At 49.7% G+C, this 27,228-nt stretch overlaps 2 protein-coding genes across 6 annotated transcripts in view; one reads left to right on the plus strand and one right to left on the minus strand.

Annotated features, from left to right (window-relative positions):
- Nucleotides 1-24,186, minus strand: part of RAB15 (RAB15, member RAS oncogene family) — a 35,328-nt gene extending 11,142 nt beyond the window's left edge. The window contains exons 1-2 of one of the 4 annotated variants that reach the window (XM_072838941.1): nucleotides 12,666-12,802; nucleotides 851-986 (exon numbers count right to left, since the gene is read on the minus strand). Coding sequence is in view for 2 of the 4 variants with exons in the window: in XM_072838939.1 (XP_072695040.1) it covers nucleotides 12,666-12,789 (124 nt within the window). In the remaining 2 variants the exon portion in view is untranslated. Of the gene's footprint in view, nucleotides 1-850; nucleotides 987-12,665; nucleotides 12,867-13,458; nucleotides 13,479-23,043 lie in introns of those variants that run through there. The other 3 variants (XM_072838940.1, XM_072838942.1, XM_072838939.1) reach the window with 3 other exon arrangements.
- Nucleotides 23,949-27,228, plus strand: part of FNTB (farnesyltransferase, CAAX box, subunit beta) — a 64,642-nt gene continuing 61,362 nt past the window's right edge. The window contains exon 1 of one of the 2 annotated variants that reach the window (XM_072838935.1): nucleotides 23,949-24,190. In XM_072838935.1, coding sequence (XP_072695036.1) covers nucleotides 24,047-24,190 — 144 coding nt within the window. In that variant the 5' untranslated portion in view covers nucleotides 23,949-24,046. The remainder of the gene's footprint in view (nucleotides 24,191-27,228) is intronic. The other variant, XM_072838933.1, reaches the window with a different exon arrangement.

Raw genomic sequence — 27,228 nt, forward strand, 5'->3', positions numbered from 1 at the left:
TTTGAGCCCACCATCCTAATACAGCTATCCATCAGCATTGGGATCAGAAAGACCTGGGTCTGAATCTGGATTCCAGCGCTTGCTGTGCAACTTTCAACTTCTCTGAGCCTCAGTTTTCTTACCTGCAGAATGAGGCTCCCACTGGCCTCCTACAGGCTGTTGTGGGATATGAATTAGGCCACAGGTGTGAAGCACCTGTACATGGTAGAAGGGCCTTCTCTCATTCCTACCTTCCTTCTGCTGAATAACAGTTTCCCAGAGAGCAGCCAGGCAAACAAGCCCAGAGAACCTTTGACATGGTAATGGTTACCTGGTCTAGTGCCTGGCTAGTTCAGGGACCAGCAGCATCAACATCATTGGGGAGCCAGGTCCACCAGACCTGCTAAATTTGGGGTATACAAGTTTGAGAACCAACTGTCTAGCCCATCTCTAGGCAGCACCACACCCAATATATTATCCTCATAGTTATAACTGTGGCACACCCCTTAGCTAAGGAATCTAGAGCCCTCAGTTCTTGTGCCAGCCCTGTGAAGCAGGTAAGAGTGGTGATTACTACTGGAGGCACAGAGATGCCGGGTCACTTCCTCATGCTCCCACACCCTGGAGCTGAACCAGAACTGGAGAACCAGCCTCCTAACACCCACCAGCAGGGTACTGGTCCCTCAACCAGTGGCTGCAGAATCTTACTGCCTCTCCTGCCACACCCTGGCACACCCCACAGCTGTTCTATCATGAGGCTTCTAGAAGTGAGGCCCTGGGCACTCATGGAGCAAGCCCCCCATAACCTATTTTCAGGGAACCCTTTGCTCCTTGAGACCGTTCAGGATTGCACTAAGCCCAGATGCATCACCTTGCACAGTGCCACGTCACTGTCCCTACAAGAGAGCCGGCTTCTTTTCCCAGGCACGGGGCACACTGTGTTGTGAAGAACCAAGTACACGGCCTCCACACAGCTCTGGCAGACGTTCCTGAAGACACTGGGAGCCCTGGAGGAGAAAGTCAGGAAGATGGGGCCCTCCGCCAAGCCAGAATCTAAAGCACGACGAGCAGCTCATTGTTTTTCTCAGTAACTCAGATGTGCCCGCCACGGTGTCCGCCACACCCAGCATCCTTCTCTGGCCGGAACTGCCGAGCCTGGAGCTTCTGCTCAGGGAGGCAGGGCTGGGTGCAGTGTGTTCTCCGAGGAGAAGCATCAGGGGTGGCTCTCTGACCACAGGAGCCTTGCTCCATCAAAGGGCTTGCTGGTGACCCCCAAAGTGACCTGGCCAACGTGGGCAAGGCAATCTAGCTAAGCCAATTAAATCAGCTCCCTCCAGACGGTGCCGAGAGGATTAGTCATCTGGTAACAAGAGGAACATGAGGCAGATGTGCAGAGGAGCAGTGATGCCTAAAGACAGAACACGCTGGCCAGTGTGGGGGCTGGGGGTGCTGGATGCCGGCACAGACCCCACCTTCCAGCCCATGGGTATCCTCATAGCACATCTGCCCTCCCCAGTGAAGCTTGAAAGGGCCTCGGGATTGCCTGAAGAGTCCCAGCCTGTGTCTGTCCACTGCTGCCTAATCCCCACCCCCCCACACACACACCCCACACCCCCCACCAGGGCAGGCAGGCAAGATGTGTCGACTATGGGCCTGGAAGAAACCCCCTCCCAATTCCCTGCTTATTGCTGCCTGCTAGTTTTTGCCTTCTAGCCCCATCCAGATGGACGGTGCCTCAGGGGCAGAGAGTGTATTTTGTATTTGACAATATCTTCTGTCTTTAAAATCTCTGCCTCCAATTCAGCAAAGTGCCAGGCATCAAGTGGTAATTCCATTAGTGGCCCAGAGAGCATGAGGATGGGTGCCTGTGGCTCAAGAGCAGAGATGCGTGTCCTGCCATGTGAATGCCTTGCAGACATTGGCAAGAAAAGCTCCTCAGCTAAGTGCCTCCTGCCTAGGACTGTGGATAGTGTTGCCCTCACTACATCCGTGGCCTCTGGCTCTTCCTGCTGTGTCCCTGTCCGTACAGCCTCTGCTTCTCCAGCAGGAACCCTCAGAGATAGCCAGGCCACAAGTGGAGCCCTGGAGCACAGTGACAGGGTGGCTGTCAGAGAAGAGGAGGAGGGGCAAGGTTTGGCCTCTGGGTACTGGGGGCTGGGATGGGACAGAGGGACAGGGCAGGGGAGATGGCTCACTGTGGGTGGTAAAACAGCAGCGCACTTACTGCCCCTTCAGTCCAGCAGTGAGGGGCTGAGAAGACCGTGGAAAGAAGGGAAAGAGCACACCCTTGCCATGACCATCTGCCTCCCCAGAGAGCCCTGGGAAGCACGGAGTGAGTGTGGCTCAAGGAACAGTGGCTTGGTCAGTAAGAATACAACTGCGTGGTCAGAGTTCGCTTCTGATCCTGCCTTCCCCACGCATCGCCCACATGGTCTTCTCACCCTCTCTTTGCTATTTCTTCACCTGTAAAATGGGAATGACAACCCCGGATGTCAGGGAATTGATGTGAGGGTTCTGAGAGAAGGTAGAAAGCCAGGAACACAGGGCCTGACACACAGAGTTTTATGAACTGTCAGCTGAAGAAGCTATCAGTTCCCCAGGAAATGAGGAGATGGGGGAACTGTAGGGGGGGATGGGGGACAGCAAGAGCTCTGGGAAGTTGGGGGCTCATACTGGGGAGAGGAAAGAGGACAGGGCAGGGAGGTGAGACAAGGGGCCAGCACTAAGCCACGGTGTCTCAGCAAACAGAGAAAATGCCACCCACCATGGAGCCCAGATGCCCCTACCCCAAGTCTGCCTACAACCTAAATTCTGGCAACGTGAGGGTGCACCTATTGGCAGGCCAGCACCTAATGGGTTAATGTCAGGTGCCAGCTTGCCTGCTTGCCAAGTGCCACATGTTTCAAGTGGAAATAAGTTTCTTCTGCGTGCCAAATGTTATCACCGTGATCAACCACAGCCCAAAGGACCAGCAGCGTGACTTGAGCCTTTTCATTAGCAATGAGACGCCATAACAGGAACAACTTAATCCACCTGAAACCCAAGGCAGACACCCAATCCCTGGGGCCAAGCTGGCTCCAGTTACCAAGCCCTAAACTCAGGAAAGGCCCCCAGCTCCTCCTTGGCAGGAAACCAGCCAGTGCTGGACATGCGGAGCTCACGGGGAGGCGGGGGTGGGGGTGGGGGTGGTTGTGGCAGGAGGTCACCTCCAAGGAGGTCATCCTGAACAACTGCAAAACAAGTTTCAGGGAAAGGCCGACCCTTCAGGGAGGTGGCTGCCTGACTTTGCCACCCCAAAGAAGGCATCAGAGTAATCCCCACTTCAAAACCCTCTTCTCTCGGCAAGAGAGAAAATCCGTAACACCAAGAGACTGATGATGCCATCTTCCCCCTAACTGAGGGACAAATGAGGGGAAGAAGGGACACGAGAACAATACAGAAGGCAAGCTAAGAGACAAATCCCAAGAGAAGATGCGAGACAAAGGGTCCCAGGACACCAAAGTCCCTCATACCAGGTAGGGACCTGCTACTTGCCTTGCTCCTCTTCCGTCTGGGGACACAGCCTCCTTATATGCTGGACTGCAAGTGGCCACCTGACTTCCTCCTCTTACCCACTTGCAAATGGACTGTCCCTCAAACTGGCCTCGCTCTGGGGAGAAGGTGCGCCGGGTGCTCTCAGCAAATGCATTTGTCAGCATTCACACCAGCTCTCTCTGGGAGGGATGGGAAGCAGAAATAAAAGAGGAGGCGCTGCTCTTTGGCAGAATCCTGATCTTCTAAATCCAAGGCCCTGTTTTAACCTCCGGGACCCTGAGTCAGGGGCTCTGATGCGGATGCTACCCACAAGAAAGACTGCAGATTTCAGAATGATACTCTAACCGCCCCCTTTTTTTCCAATAGTTTTTAATTTTATTATTCATGAAAGACACAGAGAGAAGGGCAAAGACACAGGCAGACAGAAGCAGGCTCCTCAGAGGGAGCCCGATGCGGGGCTTGATCCCTAGACCCCAGGATCACACCCTGAACCAAAGGTAGACGCTCAACCACTGAGCCACCCAGGTGTCCCCCTCCTTTCTTTTTTAAGACACGCATGCACATGCACACACATGCACACGCACACACACACACAAACATACACATACTCCTTCGATGTGCTCAGAGGTGATATGGGGATCAGGACACCTCTAGAGGCTACCATCTTCACATAAAACCTTAAAGGGTCAATCTTTGGAAACCCAGGGGCCGTTATCACGTAGAAGGATTTCCCAGGCAAACATGGAGTCCCAGGAGGCTGGAAGGCAGGCTTGTCCCCAGTGCCTGGGCCCAGGTGCTTACTACTGCAAGGCACTCCAGCAGCTGGCTGAGCTGATGGGAATCATCGGACACCTGCAGTGACTCTGAGACACAGGCAATAGTGACCTTTAGTATAAGAGCCCAATCCCTCCTCTCTGCATTCACCAAAGAGGACCCTGCTCATGCTTTCTTGCTCCCAGCTAGGTCTGAACTTCCCCTAGGACATGTAGCTGAGCAGAAGAGCTAGAAACTACTGGAAACTGCTCGCCCCTTACAGAATTCTCCACCTCTTCTCAGTCCCAAACACAGGTGTAGCATAGTAAGTTACTCATCAGTCTAGGAGTCCCAAGACACCAATACAGGCTGCAGCGCCCCCTCAGGAAGACCAAAAGTCCTCTTGGAAAATGCATGCGTGCATTCATTCATCCGGGTATGTATTCATTCAAACCAACTGTCACTGAGTGCCTACTCTGTGCCAGGAACTAAGCTAGGTACTAGAAGACACAGCAGTGAGTAATACAGGAAGATCCTTGTCTCCAGAGTGCTTCCATTCTAGGGGGGAGGACAGATAATAAGCAAACAAATAAATAATTTCAGAGTGACATTAAGGGGCAAAAGCAGAATAGTGGAGTAGAGAGTGAAGAGATCCTGTGAAAGCTGCTTTAGATTGGCTGGTCAGCAAAGACCTTTTAAACTGGTGACCTCTGGGCTGCGTGACAAGTGGTACCAGCACAAAGATCTGAGGACCAGGATGTTGGGGAGGAGAAACAGCACATATCCCTCAGGCAAGAACACACTTTAATCAAGATTGAAGTTCTCTGGAAGAGAAGAGGAAGAGGGACCCATGTTACTCTTTCCTTTGTTGTAAAGGTGGAGGTAGGAGGTGGGGAAGCAGAGCAAGACTCTTCCCTTCTCTGGGATCTCAGGGGGTTCCCAGCCTCACCTGTGCACATGTGTGCGCACATACACATAAACTTGTTCGGAGGATCTAACCTGAAGAATGTACTGAGGAACTTCTTGAATGCTAGCAAGGCCAGCTCGGGGACTCCCTGCCCCTTACTGTATGATGACATCTCTACACTGAACGGCTCATATGTGTAAAGCACAACTGTTCCTGTGAACATAGTAGGTACACAGGACACTCCAGTTCCCTTCCTGTTGCCCTTCCCACTGCAATGGGCACAGATCTACAGAGGGCCTCTGTGACATGTGCTGTGTGCTCCAGCTAATCCTGTCCTGCTCCCCTCTGGCAGATCCCTGACCTGGGCCTTGCCTCCCAGAGCCTGCTCCTGAATGGTTGTTGCTCACTGCTGACGCAGCCAAGACCTGCCAAGCTACGGACCACTCACCCTTCTACCTTCCTCCTGAGCCTCTTCCTGAGCAGGGCCATGTTGACCCAGGTAGCAGAAAGTTCCTAGAGAAAAAGACTGGGGCTGGGAGCCTCAGGAGCAAACATCTTGTCAGGGGCAGGGCCTCCAGGGCCTTTACACAGAGCCAACAGAGCAAACTCCTAGCAAAGATCTCGTTGAACTGAAGCTGGTACGACCATGGCCCAGCCACTATCAGCCGGCCCCGCCAGGCAGAAGAGTAGAAGCCCCAAATCATGAGGTATTTTTCACAGCACCTCCTCCTCCACCCTTTGGCCCCTGAGGAGCCCTACTTGGTCTTCCAGGAACCACTCCAATGTTGCTTCTGTGAAGCCTTCACCAACCAACCCGGAGGAATTTATCACTTCTGTGATTCCCAAGCATTTTGACATTGTTTTTGCATGCTCTTCTGCTTGTCGGTTTGGATGCCTGACTTTCCAACTGTCTGCACTGTGAGCTCCCAGAGGGCAAAACAGCATCTTATTCATTTCACATTCCCATTGCCTGGCAGAGGCACATATAATAATATATATTATTCAACAAAATTGAATAAAGGAAAGAAAAAAATGAATGTGTGGGTGAGTGTAAGAATAAATGAGTGAATGAATGAAGTCAGTACATCCCAGGAGAAAAGATCAGTGAGAAAAAATTTTGAGAGGGCAGCCTGGGTGGCTCAGAGGTTTAGTGCGACGTTCAGCCCAGGATGTGATCCTGGGACCCGGGATCGAGTCCCACATCGGGCTCCCTGCATGGAGCCTGCTTCTCCCTCTGCCTTTCTCTCTTTCTGTGTCTCTCCTGAATGAGTAAATAAAATCAAAAAAAAAAAAAAAAGAAAGAAAGAAAAGAAAAAGAAAAATTTTGAGAGCTGTCAGGGGATGACCCACATTTTGAAGCCATGGTCAGCCTTCTCTACAGATTATGGGTCCCCAGTCAGAGTTCTCAGTAAATATATTATCAAGATAGTAATACGAGGGCAACACTCAGATCTCGCCCTCAAAGGTTCCCCAGCCAGACTCCACAATCCTAGCACCTGACACTTCCCCAGCGGGTTATGTCAAGTAGGCAGATGGGGCCAGCAACAGAAGTACAAATGTCCCTCCATCCCAGAGCTCTCCGTGGGTGGGGGAGGCACAGCCTGGTTCACTGGAGAGAGGTTCCACTTGGCAGCCTGTGGGAGGGTCTTCTGGGAGGAGCAAGGGCATGCCCCAGGCCAGTCTGGAGAAACTGCAGAGGGGGTGTGGTTCAACTTCGGGCCACCTGCACACAAGGTATGAGCCATCACCTTTCTTGGGGCCTTAGTTTCCCCTGTTATAAAACCAAGCTGATGATTAATCCTCTCCTCAGTGCAAGGAATAAATCGTCCAGGAAGCTGTGGCCCCCCTGACGAAGCACACTGCCCAGGAAGGAGAGCCAAGGAGAGGTCACACGCCTGTGCAGAAAATTGGCAGTTTTACAGGGAAACAGGCACAAATATTAGATTACAGAAGAAGGCACTCTGAGAAGAACTGGCAATCAGGGTAGAAGGGTAATGGCCAAATATCGACTTTCATGCTATAAAGCTCATCACCAGGATGTCTGGGGAGCGAGGGAGGATGGGAGGAGGGAGAAGAGGCAGGGCCCTCAAAGGTGGGGGTGGTCTGCCAAGCTGGGAAGGTGGCACAGGTGTGCAGAACAGCTGAAATGAAAGCCTCGGAGGGTTTTAGAGCTGTTCTCAGAGATCATATCCTTGGGGAATGGGGTGTGTGGAATGGGGGCCTGAGGCCGGGTGACCCCAAGCAGAGCCCCCATCTCCCCACTCCTTCCCAACTCACTCTTCCTTCCCAGAGCTTCTGCTGGGGCAAGGTGGGGGGGTAGCTGGCACAGAATCTGAGATGAAACCCAGAGCCTGCTCCCGTGACCCCTGTAAGGGAGCTGGTGCCTGAGTCCTGTTTGGTCACTGCTGCATCCCCAGCTCCTGGCGGGCACCTTAGCAACTGGGTGCGTGAGTGACAAATAGGATGGCCTCAAAGCGCATCACTGACAGTATATTCATGTCTACAACCTTCTTACGAGCTAGGAATAACAAATAATAAGGATGGTAATATAATCACAGTGGCTACCATTTCATGGAGGGCTCAGCCAAGTGCCTGCATCCGTTAGCCTCTGTAATTGTCACGAGGACCTTTAAGAAAGATTCTGTTACTCTTCGATTTACAGATGTGGAGACTAAGGAAAGGGATGTTAAATAAGCATCTGAAGGTAGCAGAGCCGGGTAAGGCCACAGGGAATCTCACACAGTCAGTGCTCTTTCTGTTCAGTGGGCGTCCCTCCCTCCTCCCGCAGCTCCCCCTGCTGTGGGGAGCACCTGGTGCCCAAGCATTTGCCTCCTTTGTTAGGTCTCTAGGTTCCTGCTCAGATTCAAGCCCCCTGATCCTTCCCTAGGCATCTCCCTCCCCTTCAGTCACCCACAGCCCTAGCCCCAGGCCACCCAAGCCAGTTCAAACAGAATTTCCAGAGAAAGGGGAGCCTGCAGGAGCAAAGCCAGGTGGAGGAAGCCTCCCTGAAGCCCCAGGCAGTGGTTCAACCAGTCAAACCGGAAAAATCACAGGGCAGCCTCCTTGGAACCCAGGTGGCCTTTAAAACAAAAAGATCAGAGACCATGTGACAATGTCTACGAAGGGACTGCAAGGATAGTAGGATAGGACATGGTCTCCCTGCCTTGGCCAGCAGCACAGGTCACGTGAGGCCCTTGGAGAAGTTGCCAGCTTGACTGCTTCAGACCACTCTCCACTTCGGAGAGGAAGATAGGAGCGGGTGTGTAGTTTGGTGTGGGGGCCCCAGGAGGAGTGTATGGCAGAGAGAACAGATCTGGAAGTCCCTTGTGTTGACAACTCTTGACTGGTCTCCCTGCTGCGGGTCTTAACTGCCGCTCCCAACCCGTACCCTAAGTGTCATTGTCACCATATCTATTCCCCAGCTCAGAAAACTATCCCGCTGCGAAGGCCCAAGTCCCACCTCCTTAGCCAGGCCCTGGATGCCCTCTGCCCTCCTTCATCCATTAACTCAACAACATTTCTGAGACTTGAACCTGGCCCAACACTAGGACTATGAAAACATAAAGGGATAAGATTTGGTTTCATCCTCATGCACGTAGAATCTGGGAGACAGAGATATGAACAGAGGAATGTTCTCACTCTTCCCCTAAAAACTCCCTTCTGTTCTGTAGCCAGAGTGCCCAGAATCCCATAAACACCCACTGAATTCCCACCTCGGTCGTCTCTGCTCTGTTATTCCATCTGCTCCTTCCCCTCCAGGAACTGAAAAGCAGCCCACACCAGCCTCCCCACACCAGCCTCCCCTCCTTCTAGAGCCTTCCCTGCTGCTTCTAGTAAGGGCGGGGAGGGGGGGGGCGGCTTCTCGTCTGGCCTCCTCTAGCACTTTGTCCCAGCTCTAGCTCTCACGGGCTCCTGCCCAGTCCCCGGCTGCCCCTGCACCCTCGTATCCTTGCTTAGCTGCTGATGACTCCTGCGAGAGCTTCGCTCACAGTAACAGTGATCATAATTGATCTCCCACATGTGAAGAGTGCTTCACTAAGTGCTTCCCGATCTCCATCTCGTTGCTGCGGCCTTGGCTCTTCTCGCCTGTGTGCCACCTCCCTAACTAGGAAAAGGTGGACTGGGGATCCCTGGGTGGTGCAGCGGTTTAGCGCTTGCCTTTGGCCCAGGGCGCGATCCTGGAGACCCAGGATCGAATCCCACGTCGGGCTCCGGTGCATGGAGCCTGCTTCTCCCTCTGCCTGTGTCTCTGCCTCTCTCTCTCTGTGTGTGACTATCATAAATAAATAAAAATTAAAAAAAAAAAAAAGGAAAAGGTGGACTGAATAGGTCTCGAACAGTGCCTGGCACAGGGCTTTGTAGTGGATCCTTAATTAATTAAACAGGTGAGGAACCAGCAGAGGCCATTTAAGGCCCTGGCTGGCTGCCCACCTGCACACGACGACGACCACCACCACCACCACCACCACCACCACCGTCCGGGTGAGCACAGCCTCATGGGAAAGGCTTGCTCGTGGCACAGATCTAGCTCATGGCCAGCCGCCCACCTGCTGACGAAAAGAGGGGCAGTGAGTGACTCAGCCTACCTTCAAGGTCTCCTCACTGCTCCCTGGCAGGCCCTTCTCTGGAATGTCACAGGCTCTCCAAGCATAAACAGTAAATCACAAAAGTGCCAGCCTAGATGCCATCATGACATGATCCAAGAATCTGAACTCTGTTTTGGCAATAACTAGTGAAATGCCTTGTTTTCCCCATTTCACCGAAGTTACTCCAGGAAAAGTGCCTAGAAAAATGTCCAGCGTGGTAAAGAAATGTATCTCAGACAAGGAGCAAATCGAGAGAGGTGAGGACGTGTGTTATTCATCGTGGAATCTCCAGGTCTCGGCACTGAGCCCAGCTACAGGACACGTGCATTTTTTCTGAATGGATAAATTAATGAATATGGTTTGGTAGACCCCATTTTCTGGGCTCCTTGATTTGAGTCCTAGTCGCCCTTTCCAACTCCAAGGGAAACTTTCTGTATCACTGAAAGGAAAGCTTTTCTTGACCGTCCGTCCCTAAGTTGTAGTTATTGCTGAAAAACATGCCCAAGATGAGATAGACTCACATGTGCCTTAGGTTGCTTCAAACCAAACATATGTAAGGAGCCCAGTGGGCAGATTTCAAAAGGCTACTGTGAAGAAAGGCAGCTTTCTTTCTTTTCCATGGAATTCAAACTCCAAAACAGTCCTCTGTGTCCTGGGAAAAGGACCCAACCATCAGAAATGCAGGGAAAGAACCTGCTCGGGCTTCAGGTCAATATACCGAGAGCCCTGAGCGGATGGCATGGGGACTGTGCTATAGAGACACTTCCACTTCCTTTGCTAATTCTCTTCTACCTCTAAAGTGGTCAGCTCCAGGGGGGACCCTGAGTAAGTCCCAGGGACCTGTGAGGGGAAAGTGCACTTTTGCCTCTCCAGCAGGAACAAGGTGTCCAACAAGAAGATGAGGTGGGACAGACATAAGAAGGGCTGGTGATTAGCAAGGGACTTAGGGAAAACAGAAGTCTCAGAAGGGCCACCTTGAGATTTCAGAAACACAGGTTCCCCCCCTTGTCTGTAGGAAAGATGTAGGACACATCTTCTAGGGGAGACTAGCTCCCGTAACAACACTGAGCGGGAGCCCAAGAGCTTCTGAAATGAGGTAGATGAATAAGGTGCTCCAGGGAAAAACCTAGATCACTCCTAGGACTTGAAATGTGGCCAGAACACCAGGGTGCGAACTACTGTAGCTCCTGAGGCAAAGTTTAGAGACCACTCCCTTGCCTCAGGCCCCAGCAGCCCACAGCCCCCTGTGATAGCTCAGCAGTTCCTGGCACCAAACCCATCCATAAAATAGCCACTGAAAGTTTCCTTACGTGCTAACCTGCTGCCCTTTGTCCCCATCCTGCAACCTGTCCCCACATCCCATCTGGTTCCTCAGCCCCTCCCGTGCTCACTCCCAGGCCTCCCTCCAATGTACCGTCTTCCCTGAGCCTTCCCCAGAGGCAGGCAGTCTTCCCTAGGCTTTCAGTACCCCGCCCATCCCTCCGAGATAGATACCTCTCATCCAAGCAGTGGCCCAGCCCACGCTCCAGAACTCCTAGGAGCCTGCCTCACAGCTCTCCTGAGAAGGATGAATCTGTTCCCTCACCCTGGGTCCCATGAAGATAGTGAAGAAAAAGAGAAGGAGATCCCGGGAGCTCAAGGACAATGACAACAGTAACAACTAGCATTTATCCAACTTCACATGTGTCCAATTTTGTGTTAAGCGCTTTGAACAAACATGATCTCATTTAATCCTTACAACACCTGGGGAGGTAAGCACTATCATTCCCATTCTACAGATGAGATATGCAAGCTCAGAAGCTTAACTATTCAAGGTCACACTGCCCCAAAGTGAGGTCTCCAGGTCTACGTGACAACACAGCCGCGGGTCTCTGTCCCTCCTGGCTCCATCCACTCCCTCTTCTCCCTTGGCAAGGACCGGGTGTTTGGGGGGAGGGGGGGAGGGGGAAGAGTGGAAGCCTCAAGTGGGAGCTGAGTGCTGGGGCTCTGCCCACTGGAGAGGGGGCCTGGGCAGTGCTGAGGCTCCTCCAGGGCCACAGTGGGGGAAGCTGTTAGATGGGGTGGACTTCCTCAGCTCGCACCTTCCCGAGGAGGAGGCCCCTTACGGTCCAAGGGCATGAAACCCCCTCAGAGGGGAGGTCACCCAACCCTCCTAGAACAAGGGATGCCATCACAGTCCGGTCTGGGAAGCCACCAGATCTCGTCCGTCTAAGCGCAGGCTGCCAGCATCGCCAGATCAAAGAGAGGTACTGGAGGGTGGGTCCTCAGCCTCCTTCAATACAAATCTTTGGCCAATGTTCTTCTTTCTGGAGCTGGCTAATAAGTGCCCCTTTCACCCGCAAACACGCTCACCGAATCTGTCCTCCTCCAGGTGTCCCACCTTGTGGCTGCCTTCCCTTCACATCTGTGCTCTGGAAACTCAATCCCTGGGCCCCTCCCTTCCTCCCGTCTTCCTCCCGTCTTCCCCCCTCGGGGCTCCACACTGGGTCACCCCTGACCTGAGGGTTCCAGTGACTCGGTGACGCGGCTCCCCACCCCGAACCCCTCCTCCGGAGCGCAGGCTGCTTCCCCTCCCCCCTTCCACCTGGGGGTGTGGGGAAGTCATTTCAGGGGCCAGGGTCCTCGCTGCCCCAGCTCGGGGTACCCAGGCCTGCACTGGTCGGACGGCGGGTCCCCAGCGCGGCCCGAGAGCCCAGCCCTAATCGCGGACGACAGCAGGGACGCCCCCACCTCCGGGACCCGAGGCTCAGGTCCCCGGGCGGTCCCGGCCTCTGCCGCGCCAGCGCCCCCGGCCGGGGAGGCGGACGGTCCCCGCGGGCGGGGGGGCGGGGCGGGGGGAGGGGGTCGGGGCCGGGGCCGGGGCGGGGGCGGGGGGAGGGGGCGCCCCTCCGGCCGCCGCCCCTTACCGATGGTGGAGATGTGCGAGGAGTGGAACTCGTTGTCGGTGAAGCGGCACAGCAGGCAGGTCTTGCCCACCCCGGAGTCCCCGATCAGCAGCAGCCGGAACAGCACATCGTACTGCTTCGCCATGGCGGGGCCGCGCGGGCCGGGGGCTGCGGGGGCGGCGGGCTCAGCCCCGCTCGGCCGCTGCCATCGCGGCGCGCGCCCGCCCGGGGACGCCGCGGGCTGCGAGGAGGAAGCGGCGCCGGGCCCCGCGCCGGCCTCGCCCGCCCGCCCGCTCGCTCGGGCTCGGCTCGGCTCGGCTCGGCTCGGCTCGGCTCGGCTCGGGGCCGGGGAGCGCGGCGCGGCGCGGCGGGCGCGCGGGTGGGAGGAGAGAGCGCGGCGGCCCCCGCCCGCCCCTTCCCCTGCGCCGCCCCCGCCGCCGCCGCCGCCGCCGCCGCCGCCCGCGTCCCGGGGGAGGGGGCGGGGAGCGCGCCGGAGCGCGGCGACCCCGGGCGGAGGCGGGTGCGCGGCGGGGCTGCAGCCCGGCCTCCCCCCGGCCCCCGGGCGCCGGGCCGCGACCCCGCGGAGACCCTGCGGACGTGCCGCGGCCGGAGCTGCGGGGAGCGCCCCCCGCCGGCCCGCCTCCGCCTCCGCCTCCGCCAGACTCGGCTTTCGGGGCTCCGCGCCTCTCCCCGGATCCCGTCCCGGTCCCCGCCCCGCCAACCCCGCCCCTGCGGGAGCGCGGCCGGGTCCGGGAGTGGGTCCTCACCGGGGCTCGCCCCCCCCATCCCGGCGGGGTCTGCGGCCAACACCCACCTATCCCTGGAGTCGCTGTCTCCGGGAACACTCGAGAGCGTTGCTAGAATTCTCTCCCTGCCACCTGGCTTCCCCGTAACCCCGTGTGACTGTGTCCGCCCTCATCCCAGTTTTAATCTAAACGGGTAAAATTTCTGCTGACCTCCTCTGCTAGGATGAGAAGAGAGATGGCCACAGAAACACTTCCAAATGCACAATCCTTCGGGCAAGCAAAAGCACCTGTTCTGGGTCTAAGCTGCTTGGGATAGGTGCTCAGGGTGCCAATGCATTATGTCAGACCACTGAGTATTGCTGCTGGTGTGCACCAGTGACACCGAAGAACGGATGGGCCTCTTTCAAGACTTAACTGACCACAAATGAATGTGTTAGCACCAGAGAGAGGCAAATGCGTGTTTTCTGGAACCTAGAAGATTCTGTATTCCTAAGAAACTGTATTACGGGTGAACAAGCCCAGCCCAGGAGATCTTTAAAAAGTGATGAAAGGCGTCCTTCTGAGTATTGGATAGAGAATATATTTTTCAGTAGTAGGTTAAGGAAAGCAGTAACTCCCCATCTTCTTGGTTTGAAGAGTTGTATTTCAGGCTGTATGTCTAAATTTATAATAAAGAGGAAAAACTCCTGAAGCTGGTAGCTACTTTGATGACGTGAAGAATTAAGAAAATGGACCCTGTGAATTCCATTAAGATTTTTAAGATTTCCAGGTGTATTTCTCTTTACTGGATTTACACTGGGTTTCAGGTGCATATGAGGGTCTCTGGAGTTGGGCACCCTTGGGTTCCAGCCACAGCTCCTTCACTCACATGCTGTACAGCCTTGACCATGTTATTATACCCCTCTATGCCTCAGTTTCCTCATCTGTAAAAATAGGGATATCCTCTCAGGATTGTTGGAAAGATGAAACAATGTGTGGAAAGGACTTAGCACAGCACATGACAGTACTCAATAAATGCTGAGGGACAGAGACCACCCTGTAATGTTTCCCATATGCATACATGGCTGGTAAGTGTATCCCACAGAGGCTCAGGGATGTTTTCCAGGAACTCAGGCCATCATGCTGTGATACTCATCCACACTACCACACAAAGTGTGGAGTGCAGGTTCAACTCAGCCTGACCCCCTTTGGGCACTGCAGCTGCCTTCCCATTGATGGGCATCGTCATGATAAATACTCTGCAGGTCTACTTAGTGGGACTATTAGGGGCTCTCTACTTGTTTCCGTCCAGGAAACAGGAAAGATGCGCCCTGAGGCAAGTTCCTAGTCCAAGAAGAAACTTTGAAGGAAATAACTTCCCCAGGCAAGACAGGAAAGGGAGTGAGGTTTCCTGAATGAATCCAGGAAGTAAATACACTCATAAAAAAATTAAAGATAATTCATCATGCTGGGCAGACGTCAAATTCATTAGCTTATGTTGCTTTAAAAAAAGAAAAAAGGAATCATATGGCAGTCCAAGCTGCTAGACACCTAAGTTGTCCATTCACATCCTGGCTCTGCTACTTTCAGAAATACATTTCTGTGTGTGTGTGTGTGTGTGTGTGTGTGTGTGTGTGTGTTTCACACTGTGAAATGGAAGAGCTGAGATTTTTGGAACAGTGTTAGCAAAAGAATCATGTAAACTCGTGAGGACAACAAAGTTTGCTTTAACCAGGGGCTTTATACACACCCAATTTCACCTCCTTATGTCAGCATCCAGTGGGACATTCTGGCATCCTCCCTAGTTGAGGTCAGCTTGCACTAGGACAGGTTTCAGCAGGGCTGGGAGACGTCCGAGAATGGTTGCCGGATTTCCCTCTCACAAGAAGCCCCCAAGAATCAGTTTCTCAGTTATGTTATACTCATTCTTTTACCAGGGAGAGACAAGTGCCTGCCCCTGTTTCCTGCCACCCCCAGCCCGGACACTGAGCATGCTCCCTGTTTAAACAGTCAGCAGGGGCACCACTGTGGGATCTACCATGGCCACAGCGGAATAGCCAGAGTGTTGGCCCATAGGCAGCCCACCGCTGAGACCAACACAGCTGGACTATGGGGCTCCTCACGAGCAAAACCCTTACACATCTTCCAGACTCACACCTGTGTTTCCAACTTTGGGTGACAAAGCTGATGTGCTCACTTTATAGGATTTTCACCTTATCTCAAGGTTAGGAGAAATAGCATAGAACCTCCCTTCCTCATCACTTCAGTAGGTCCTCCATTCATATCCTCTTTTTTAAGATTTTATTTTTATTTTTTAATGTTTTATTTTTTCTTTTCTTTAATTTATGATAGTCACAGAGAGAGAGAGGCAGAGACATAGGCAGAGGGAGAAGCAGGCTCCATGCACCGGGAGGCCTGATGTGGGATTCGATCCTGGGTCTCCAGGATCGCGCCCTGGGCCAAAGGCAGGCGCCAAACCGCTGCGCCACCCAGGGATCCCTAATGTTTTTTTTTTAAAGATTTTATTTATTTATTCATGAGAGACAGAGAGAGAGAGACAGAGAGAGAGAGACACAGACAGAGGGAGAAGTAGGCTCCATGCAGGGAGCCCGATGTGGGACTCGATCCCGGATCTCCAGGATCAGGCCCTGGGCTGAAGGCAGCGCTAAACCGCTGAGCCACCTTAGGGCACCTGGGCTGCCCTAAGATTTTATTTTTAAGTAATCTCTATACCCAACATGAAACTCAAACTTAACAACCCCGAGATCAAGAATTGCATGCTCTACCTACTGAGCCAGCTAGGTGCCCCATCCTTTTCTCTTTCTATCTCTAATAGATAGAGAAAGGGGGAAAGAGTCTGAAATGACAAGGGAAGAGGGAAGAAGACAAGTTGTCAGGGATGCATATTGGGGTTGGAGACCAAAGAAAACAATTCTGATGGTAATTCAAGCCAACACAGAATGACCCAGAGTACCACTTCAGGTTGTCCTTGGAGTCCAGGCCACTGGCTTCAGGACTGTATTAGCTCGGGCTGCCATCACAAAGTACCACATACTGGGTGGCTTAAACAGCAGTTTATTTTCTCACAGTTCTCGAGGCTGAAGTCCAAGGTCAAGGTGTTAGCAGGGTTGGATTTATCTGAGTCCTCCCTCCTTCCACCTGGCCATCTTCCTGTTCCTGCTCTGAGCCTTTCTGTGCCCTTCTCTTCTCCTCTCACAAAGAAATCCGTCACATTGCCTTAGGGCCCAAACAGATGACCTCATTTTACCTTAATTACCTCTTTAAAGTATCTACCTCTCAAAATAAGTCACATTCTGAGGGTTTACAGTTTAGGACTTCAGCATATGAATTAGGGGGTGGGGGATACAAATTTAACCCATGATAAAGAACCAATCCAGGAGCCTCATCAGTTACTCCCTGTGCAGATAGTTTTTCAGAATGATTTCATTATCTTGGAACAAGAAATGAAAGTTAAGTTGCTCCTGTGGCTTCCTAATAGGTGGTCTAGATTGGATTGTCGATGGGAGGATTTCATGATGGGAAAACCTCAGAAGATTCTTCCCTTTATGAGACTAGAGTTGAGAAGACTTAACTAGTAACCACCAACCAATCGATGTATGTCATATCAGTCTTTTACTGTCAAAGTTATGTTTGGGGGTTGGAGTGGGGACAAGATATAACCTGCAGATAGGAATCAATGTAGGAATGAAGTCATTCATTTTATGTATGTTAAGGCAATGTTAGATACTGTAACAGATGAATCCTAAAATCTCAGGCACTCACACATAAAGACATCCCTCTCATGTAAAGTGTGTTGGGCAGCAAGGAGGTGGGAATGGGAGTGGCTCTGTGCTACGAAGTCATTTAGGCACCCAGGGTGGCAGATGCTCTGCTATCTTCAGTAAGGACTCCCACTGTGGGACTCAATTTAAAAGCAAGACATGCTCTTTTATAAGCAAAGCCTCGTAGGAAGGATGGAGGAAAGTGCCCGCCTAGCAAGGATTGGGGAATACCACCCTCCAGTCCCCCACATTTCAAGATTATAGGCTTTCTTTTTCTAACTATACCCCTGAGACCCCCTCTAAGACTGCCTTGTACACTGCAGGGGAGGAGGGGACCCGTGATAGTCTGTAAGGAAGATGAAACTTTGGGAACCTCAACAGGGGAGGGGAGGGTTGACCCTGTAGTCATAAGTCAGCAATATGAAAAGACTATTTGAAAGGAGTAACAATAATATACAATTTGAAAGAGGTCACAATATTTGTCCAGAAAATAATTTCAAATCTCTAAAGGGATTATGGATATCTGTCCAGTGGAAGAAAACACTTAAGATCTCTTTGTTACCTGAGATTTTGAACTTTTAGAACACGGAGCCGGAAGTTCGTTTGAATATGGAGGCCTGCCCGGGGCACTGACATCCTGCTGGGGGAAAGGGGAAGAAAGGAAATAGAGGATCCAGTAGGGTTTAAGGGTTCAGGCCTGGGTGTGGTGGATATCACTCTTGCCCGTGTTCCCCTGTTCAGAACTCAGTCAGCAGGCCCTGCCTAAATGCAGAGGGACTGTTGGACAACCAGTGCCCAGCTGTGACTACCTGCTATGGAAAGGGAGCAGAACTCTGGTGGACAGCCAGCATTTCTGCTGTTTAGGAAGGTTCCTGGCAGCTCCCAACTCTACCTGTGTATCAGCATCACATGTGGTGCTTTAAAAAATGCATGCACTGGGGGCAGCCCCAGTGGCTCAGAGGTTTAGCAGTTTAGCGTCGCCGTCGCCTTCAGCCTAGGGCATGATCCTGGAGACTTGGGATCGAGTCCTGCATTGGGCTCCCTGCATGGAGCCTGCTTCTCCCTCTGCCTGTGTCTGCCTCTCTATGTCTCTCATGAATAAATAAATAAAATCTTTAAAAAAAAAAAAAAAAGATGCATGTACTGGGTCTCTGGACCAAGGGATTTTGACTTTGTGGGCCTGGGCTGGTACCTGGGAGATTCTATATTTTCAAAGTCATGGCCTAGGTTGAGAGTCACGGGTATGCTCTGGAGTGTGTACCCCTGACATTGTCTCTCAACAGCTTTTAAAATCTTTTCTCAGGGGCACCTGGGTGGCTCAGTTGGTTGGGAGTCTGTCTTTGGCTCAGGTCATGATCCCTGGGTCCTGGGATCAAGCTCCAAATCTAGCTCCCTGCTCAGTGGGGAGCTTGCTCCTCCCTCTCCCTCCCCCTGCTCAGGCTCTCTCTCTCTTTCTCTCAAATAATAAAACCTTAAAAAAAAAAATCATTTCTCAGCCTTCTCATTGTGAACAATGCTCCTTAATTGGCTTCAATTTTGTATCCGCTGGTAAAATAGTGTTTGCTGTGATCAAAGGGGACTAAGAGTCAACACTTTTGTACAAGTATTCAGTAATAGAGTATATGTAATGATTAATAATATATAATTTGATTAATTTTATATCAATATATGACAATAAAATAATACAAGTGTAATTGATGATTTATTGATTTCTGAGAAGCCCAGTTATTCACTGTGCCATAAAATCACTATATTCAGAAAACTATTCTTTTTTGAATAATTTGAAGCTTTTTATACTTCCTTTTGTATGCTACAGAAAGTAATAGAAAATAAAATTTCACGATTTCTAAACTCTAATGTAGTCTTTAAAAAATTATTACCGGGATCCCTGGGTGGCGCAGCGGTTTGGCGCCTGCCTTTGGCCCAGGGTGCGATCCCAGTGCATGGAGTCTGCTTCTCCCTCTGCCTGTGTCTCTGCCTCTCTCTCTCTCTCTCTCTGTATGAATATCATAAATAAATAAAAATAAAAAAAATAAAAAATAAAATAAAAAATTATTACCAAAGAATATTTATTCTATTGAAAGTATTACTAAATAGGGGTGCCTGGGTGGTACAGTCGGTTGAGTGTCTGAGTCTTGGTTTCCACTCAGGTCATGATCTCAGGGTTGTGAGATTGAGTCCTGTGTCTGCTCGAGATTCTCTCTCTCCCTCTCCCTTTGCCCCTCATCCACTTCCCCTCTGAAATAACTATTTTCTAAAAAAGAAAGTATCGCTAAACACAAATATTACATATTAAGGTGCTATCCTCATTAAATAGATTAAAATTAACTACTGCTTTCTTCTTCCTCCACTGCATTTTGTGTATGTATTGTGTCTTGCTTATATGTATTTAAGTATTTTGTTCTATATTTACTTAAATATATTTATTCTGTATTTATATAGTGCCTGTTTTTTTTAGCTAGTGAGCTCCTGACAGGTAAGGCCAGTATTATGTTCACTGTCTTTATCTTCTATAGTAGGTTATAGAAATGAATACTCAAAATGTTTATTACAGTGACTAGAAATCACTCAAATCATTTAACTTACCCAATGCCTGTTATGTGCCAGAGAATAAGCAATGAATGTACAAAAATCTCTGCCCTGAGAGCTTATCTTCTGGTAATTAAAATGATACATTAAATATAAGGTCTGTCAACCTAGTGTAAGTGCTATGCATGAGAAAAGTAAACACAGTATTAGTGCAAGACGGTGGCATTTCAGCTTTGTATGGGGAGCTCAGGAAAGGCTTGATAGGAAAGGAATTTGAGTTAAGCTAAAGAATTGAGGAAAGACTGCAAGGAGTAGGTGGACAAGCCTTGTCTATACCTGTGGGCAGAGAACATGGCAGAGAAGGGAGAGTGAACATAAGCCTTCCGAGGACAGCATGTGCCTGGACTGTGCAAAGACCAGTGAGACACCAGTGTGAGGGACAGAGTGAGTAAGCGGGAAAGTACTAGGAGTAAACACCATGTCTTTGGGGCTTTCTAGGCCATGGTCAAGGACCTTGATTTTGGGGTGCCTGGGTGGTTCAGTCGGTTAAGCATCTGCCTTCGGCTCAGGTCATCCAAGTAACATGATGGTGGCTTGGACCAGACACTAGCGGTGGAATTGATTCGCGGTGGTCAGATTCTGGATATGTCTTCAACAAGACTTATGGGTAGTGAGACAAAGACATCAAGGACAGACTCCAAGTGGAGGGATGGAGTTAGCACAACAGATGGGGTAGGCTGTGTGTACGGGTCTGGAAGGGAAGGCCAGCAGCTCTGTGGTGGACATACTGTTTGAGACGCCTGTTCAACATGTAAGTGGAAGTGCAAACAGGATATTAGATGCGAAGTAGGAGTTCAGGAGAGAGAGAGACCCAGGCTAGAGATATGAGGGAATTTCCAATCCAACAGTGTGGTATTTAAAATACTTAGACTAACTGAGTTCGCAGGTGATGAGTGGAGACAGAGTCCTGGGGATGCTCCCAAGTTACGGTGTCAGGAAGACAAAGAAGAGGCAAAGGCTAGTGCTAGACACCATAGGAAGGGAACTGCTAATAACAAATATTGCTAGGAAGTCAAGCAGGAGGACAGATGGGGACTGAGAAGTGGCCCTTGGACTTAGCAACATGGGGTTTAACTGGGACTTGACAAGAATTGATGGAGAAGCCAGATGGGAATGGGTTCAGGAGGTACTTGGAGGAGAGGAATTGGAGACACTGGTAGGGAGGAAATGGGTAATGGGAAGGTGGTCAAAGGAGAGTGGAATTAATAGGTTTAAAAATGTCCCCCTCCCCCCAAGAATGAAGAAGTAGCCTGTTTGAGGGTGATGGGCATAATCAAGTACAAGGATAACGTACTTGATGTTTTAAGAGAGGCAAGGGATAACTAACATCCACGGGTAGGGCATGGGGGGAGGAGGTGGAAGTGGTCCCCTCTGTAAGAGCGGGGCTGCTGTCTTCTGTCCCAGGAAACAGGACAGACATGGAGGACAGAACAGGAGGCCACAGATGTTGGTAGAGGAGGAAATTAATTATCTAGCAGGTAACAGATGGGTTCTTTCCATTTTATAATCTTTATAAAATGTGTATTATTATATTCTTTCAGAAGATATTAAAAGAAAACAATTCACGCAGACATATGGGCTTCTGTGAGCAATGCCTTGAGAACAGGTTTAAAGCGGACTCTGCAAGCTTACTCCAGGGTGAGGAGCCACCTCTAGTGGTTCATTTGGGTCATTAATTTTTTTTTCTTGTTTTCTTGCTCCTGAAAGAACAAAATAGTACTTACTATCCACATTTTATATTATTTTTGAGGAGACAATTACAATTCACAGCTTAATTTAGAAAAATACAAGGGGTTTGAGTAAAATAACCCCAAACCATCTGCAGTCCAAGCTACAGTTGCTATTATCATTATTTTCTCCCGTAAGCATATAATTCTTTGCCATACTGCCAGTATTTATATTCATTCTTCTTCTTGAACCAGTGGTTTTTATCAAACCTAGAGGAAGGACAACTGGTGGGCAATTGATGATCCAAGACTGAACTATCCTCTCAATGCTATGTGGAGTACAAACTCCTCATATTTTTCATTCCTTGTTTCACTTGCTCTTTGATGTTGCTGGGTTTCCTCTGCCTGGGATGTCCCTTCACGCTGCATTAATTAACTCATTTTCTCATGTGAGTATTTCCTGATCTTCTAGGAAATTTCCATTATATAATCTCACCATGGCCTATGTGCCTGCCATTTCCCCCAACTGTAATGAAATAGTCAACTTTGTAATGATTGTTTAATGTCTGTTTCTTCTGGTAAATCATGAGCCCTGTAAGGGCTGAGACTGTGTTTTTTGTTTTTTTACCACTGTCTCCTCAGTACTTAGCTCATAAGTGCCCAGCACATAATGGGGACTCAACAAATACCTATTGATAATAGACGGTATTCTGCAGGACACTCTTGCCATACCCCTTTCAGATCCCATTGCAGAAGACACTACATTTCAAAAATGGGTTTCTATTTCTCAAATACAATTTGCAATTGCTTTAGGTGCACCTGTAACAGATATAACAATTTGTTACAAAACTGTTCCAGCAACTCTTTCAGTAGCTCAATTTAAATTTCTAGCCAGCAAAGGAACTCTTTACAAAGAAGGCTGAATCTTCAGATGTGACTCAGACTTTATCAGACTGTCTTTTCTTTTCAAAACAGAACCAAGAGAAAGACAATAAGATGCCAACAGAGAGGGAAGTACAGTGCAGCCATATCCATGACCCTAACCCACACAGGGTCATTTATTCTCAGATTTAGAAACATTTTGCCACCTACAGGACTTAACTTAGCAACAGTACCACTGCAATGAACATGGTGATAGTGTTTACTTGTCTGAGGACTTTAGGCCATCCCAGCCTCATCTTTAGGATCTTTCTGAGAGCTTCTATTTAACACCAGAGACGGATAAAAGGGGAATGGTTGGTTGTGAAATGCCACACCACAGTTCCTTGGGTTCCAGACGTGTGACTTGGAATTGAGGGGCAACAGAGTAAAATACCCTGAGCAGGAAGTTGTCCAAGTCTGGACAGGGCCAAGTCTATCTGGAAGGCCTGTTATTACAGTATCTTCTGCCCCCTCCCCCAATTCTTGGCATTATAATTTTGACGTAGTCCTTTCAGGACCCTGAAAGAGAGTCTCTTCTATTCCTTGTCCAAAGACAGGATTTCCCTAAAATCACAACTTTAACATTTTTATGGAGGCATATATGATGATTAATCCTACTCAATAAGAATTGTTTATTCTGAATACCTTTAGATTAAATCATTATAATTAAAACACATACATAAGTATATTTGTGGCAGTGTTCTCTCAGACTTACTGTTGCTTCCTCTAGTGGAGCTCTTCCCCATATTGTTCATGTGGATGGCTCCTTGTCATCCTTTGGGTCTAAGAGAGGCCTCAGAGGGGCTTGGCCTGACCACCCAATCTAATTAGTCCAGTCCTCCTTTCAGTCTCTTGTAGACTGTTATTTTCTTTCATACCATTTATGGCAAGTCTTCATATATTATTGCGTTCATTCATTAATTCTGTCAATTCCACTAGACTATAAGGTTCCTAGGGGCAGGGAGCTTGTTTGTTTTGTTCACTTTTGTATACCTAGGGCCTAGCACACTGTTTGACATATAGTAGGTGCTCCCTAAAAAACTGCCTGATAAACGAGTATTTCCTTTGTCGTTTCACTTATACTTGTTCCTTTTACTGCGCTTTAGACCCTACTACTGTATTGTGGCTCCCTGGGGGACAATAGGAGACAACTACAATGCCTCTTCCCTCCATCCCTGAGTACCGAGAAGGCAATTCCCTCGTTGAGAAGCCGACGGTTTCTCCTGGGCGGCTCCCACGCACCCAAAGGTGCACAGTAATTCTATTAGCGATAGTGTGTCTGAGTCAGGAGATGTGTCAAAAAATGTTTTTTGAGTTTCACAGTTCTTGGGCATCCGAAACTGCGAAGGACTGCCATTGCAATTAGGCGACAATTAGCACAATGTCGAAGTGTGCGTGCCTGCGTGTGTTAATTTGCACAACGACCCGAGGAGTCCTACACCATCTCTCGGAAATGAAATCCAGATTGGAGAGACCCATCCGTCCTTCCGTGCGCTCCAGGCAGCTGAGCCTCCTGCAGCAGCTCCTCTTGCCCAATGGGGGGCAGCAGCATCCCAGTAACCCTCTCCCCGAAGCTGTGTGGGTGGGTGGAGAGCGATTCGCGTTCAAAGTCTTTTTGACTCGACCCGCTCTCCGTAGCGCTTTAGCCCGCTTGAGTTTCAATGCGCGTTGTTGTTTGACGAAGGGAGTCCTATACACCGCCCGCTGCTCTCCTGACCATGGCTTCTCCGAGTTCCTTCACCTACTATTGCCCTCCATCTTCCTCCCCTGTCTGGTCAGAGCCGCTGTACAGTCTGAGGCCCGAGCACGCGCGGGAGCGGTTGCAGGACGACTCGGTGGAAACAGTCACGTCCGTAGAACAGGTGAGGCGGCCGGACTGAGCGAGGCGCCCACGCGGGGGCTTCTGGGAGCGGGAGTCCCGTCCGCAGGGCCGTAGGCGTGCGGAACTCACCGATGAACTACGACTCCCACAGTGCACCGCGGCGCCTCCCCTCTGGGAAGCTCTGGGCGCCCAGGCTGGGTCGGGTTGGGGAATGGAGCGTTTGTGGGGCCAGGTTGGGGAGAGGGTCGGCGTCAGGGTTGGGTTTGGAGGCGAGGACAGTACCTGGGTCCTCTCTGCCGAAGGAAGCGGAGAGGATCGTGTGCTGTGCCTGGAGGACCGCAGCAGCCCGGGCCGGTCGGACCGCCGGTTTCACTCCGCCGGGACAGTGGGAGGTGGTCGGATGGATGGTGCGCTTCCCTAACCCTGCTCGCAGTGCTGGGACGTGGAGGTGAGGAGGAGCGGCCAGACCGCGCTCCTGCCGTTCCGGATCTGCTTGATTGCTGAGCCACAGTGCCAGGTGTAGGGCCTGCCTCGTGAGTGGGCGCTTTGGGATTCAATCGTTCGAGCCCCAGCAAAGGGACGGGCACAATGTTAAACGCTGGAAATACAAAGAAATAAAACAGCTTCTGATCATGAGCGTGGCACAGCCCTGTTGAGGAAAACAGTACTGTTCGGAAAGCGCCATAATAAAAGAATGCATTTTAGACAACTCACCCTTCATTCACTGAGGCCTCGAACCTGTCCCTTCGACAAGTGTTCGAGGAGTCGGTAGTGAACTCTTTTGTTTTTCTTTTCATTCTCCATTTGGAATTGTTCCCAGGTTATTGTGGAAATGTATGCCCACCCGTCACTAGAAGTGGTTGAGATGATCCTTTTTAGTACTAACAAGTAGTATCGGGCTGTAGTATTAACAAATAAAGTTAGATCTCTTAGTAAGATAGTACCCAGGCTTAACCTAGGAGACTTGCTTTGACTTTCACACCCGAACTTGGAAGCCTGTAATTGGGCAAAATTAGTAGTGATAGTTATCATATTTTATATTTATGACTATGAATATAATTATGCATTCATAACAAAAGACTTGAATACACGGTTATACACATAACAGCAGAAAGAATATTGTAACTGGAGATTTATGCCACATGGGTTTTAACCCTTACCTTTTGAATGTAGCTCCCCAGCTTAGTTAACCCACCAGTGTGTCTTTCTACAGAAGCCTTTTGCAAAAGATTGCAAGGAAATCTCCCATCAATGAAAAACCTACAGGATCTTTGCAGTATTCCTAAGTGGCAGACTGTAGAGTTTATTCAGGTCAAGCCTTTTCCTTTTCATGTGACGTGAAACTATTGGGTCACTTTTTATGTAGTTAATTGACCCAGAAGATAGGCATATGGACGGAATTCTAGTGGAGAAAAAGGAATCAGGGCCTCCTGGGTGGCTTAGCTGGTTGGGTGTCTGCCTTAGGCTCAGGTCATGATCCCGGGGTCCTGGGATTGAGCCCCGCATCAGCCTTCCTGCTTGATGGGGAGCCTGCGTTTCCCTCTTCCTCTACTGTTCCCCCATGCTTATGCTTTCTTGCTCTCTCTTTCAAATAAATAAATAAATCTTAAAAGAAAAGAAAAGAAAAGGAAATCAGAAGCTCATCTATTAATTTAGCGTACAGGACAGAGATTTCCATGGTTCAAGGGGCAAGTCAGAAAACAGGAATATTATTAGAAGTTTTACTGCTATGCTCTCTTTTTCCTATACTGCTAACCGCCCCCCCCCCTCCCCTGCCAGTAGAGCACCCCTGCTTAGTTCCTGCCAGGAAATACTAGCACTTATACTCTAAGTGTCTAGGTGTAATAAGTGATGCAAAAATGGATGCAACAAGATTCTGGGCTGTCAAAGGGTCAGCCAAGGACAAGGCTAGGCTCTGATATGGAACATTGTTATTATAGGGTGTCTTTCAAATGTAGGCCCAACTATGTGATAGATAATAAAGCATCCTGTATGTCTTTAACATGTCATTCTTCCAGTTCACATTTTTAAAGTCTGGGATAAACAGTTCTAGAGAGTAGAAAGATGATGTAGTGTCTCATATAGATGGTTACCTCAGTTTCAGCATTACTAATAATCATAGCAGCATCCATTTACGGAGTCCCAGTTCTGTGCTAAATGCTCTCCATACATTGTATCAGTCAATCTTTTTCCATTTCACAGATGAGAAAACTGAAGCTTAGAGAGGTACTAGGTGGGTAGGTTAATGATGAGGTATATCATAAGAAATACCAACCTTGTTAGGAGGCATTGTCTACAGAAGAAACTAGTTATTCTTTTGGTTCTGTCCATTTTTTCATAGGGATTTAATGACAGGGTTCAATTTTGTGCCATTACCAATAAGAACAAATGCTTGTCTCTGTTTCCTGTCTGATTATCAATTTAAATTAAAGTAAAATTATTTTTAATTTAAATTTAATTATTATATTAGTTAAATTATTTAAATTAAATCATTATTTAAACCTATAAATAGTGTAAAGAGCGCTTAGCTATGGATTCTTCTGTTCTGTTCACTCACATTTTTATTCATTCAGAAAATGAGTGTCTTCTATGTGCCAGGCACTGTTAAAGGTACTGGATGTAAGGCAATGAACAAAAGAGGCCAAGCTGCTGCCTTTATGAAACTTTTCTTCTAGGCCAGGGAGGCAGTCAACAAAAAAAGGAAAAAAAACTATCCATACATTTGTATATCTATCTAATTTTAATAAGAAGTGCTGTAGAGAAAAAGAAATAGGATAAGAGAAATGAAGTATGCCAGGAATTCATGGGGTAAGAGCAGGAAAGGTTTTTATATAAAGTGGTAAGGGAAACCCTCTGACGATGTGCCTGCCACTTGAGCTGACACCTGAAATAAGTGAGGGATCAGGCTGTGTGTGTCTGGGGGAAAAGCATTCTGGGCAGAGAAAGCAACAAGTATGAAGGACTTGAGGCCTCCCTAGTGCCTGGTGAGTAGAGAGTCAGTGTGAGGAGAGAGGTTAGTAAACAGGAGAATAGGAGATGAGGTCAGATCATGTAGGGCCTTCCAGACCATTGTAAGTA

This window comes from Canis lupus, chromosome 9, assembly GCF_048164855.1.
Source record: "Canis lupus baileyi chromosome 9, mCanLup2.hap1, whole genome shotgun sequence".
Lineage (NCBI taxonomy): Eukaryota > Metazoa > Chordata > Mammalia > Carnivora > Canidae > Canis > Canis lupus.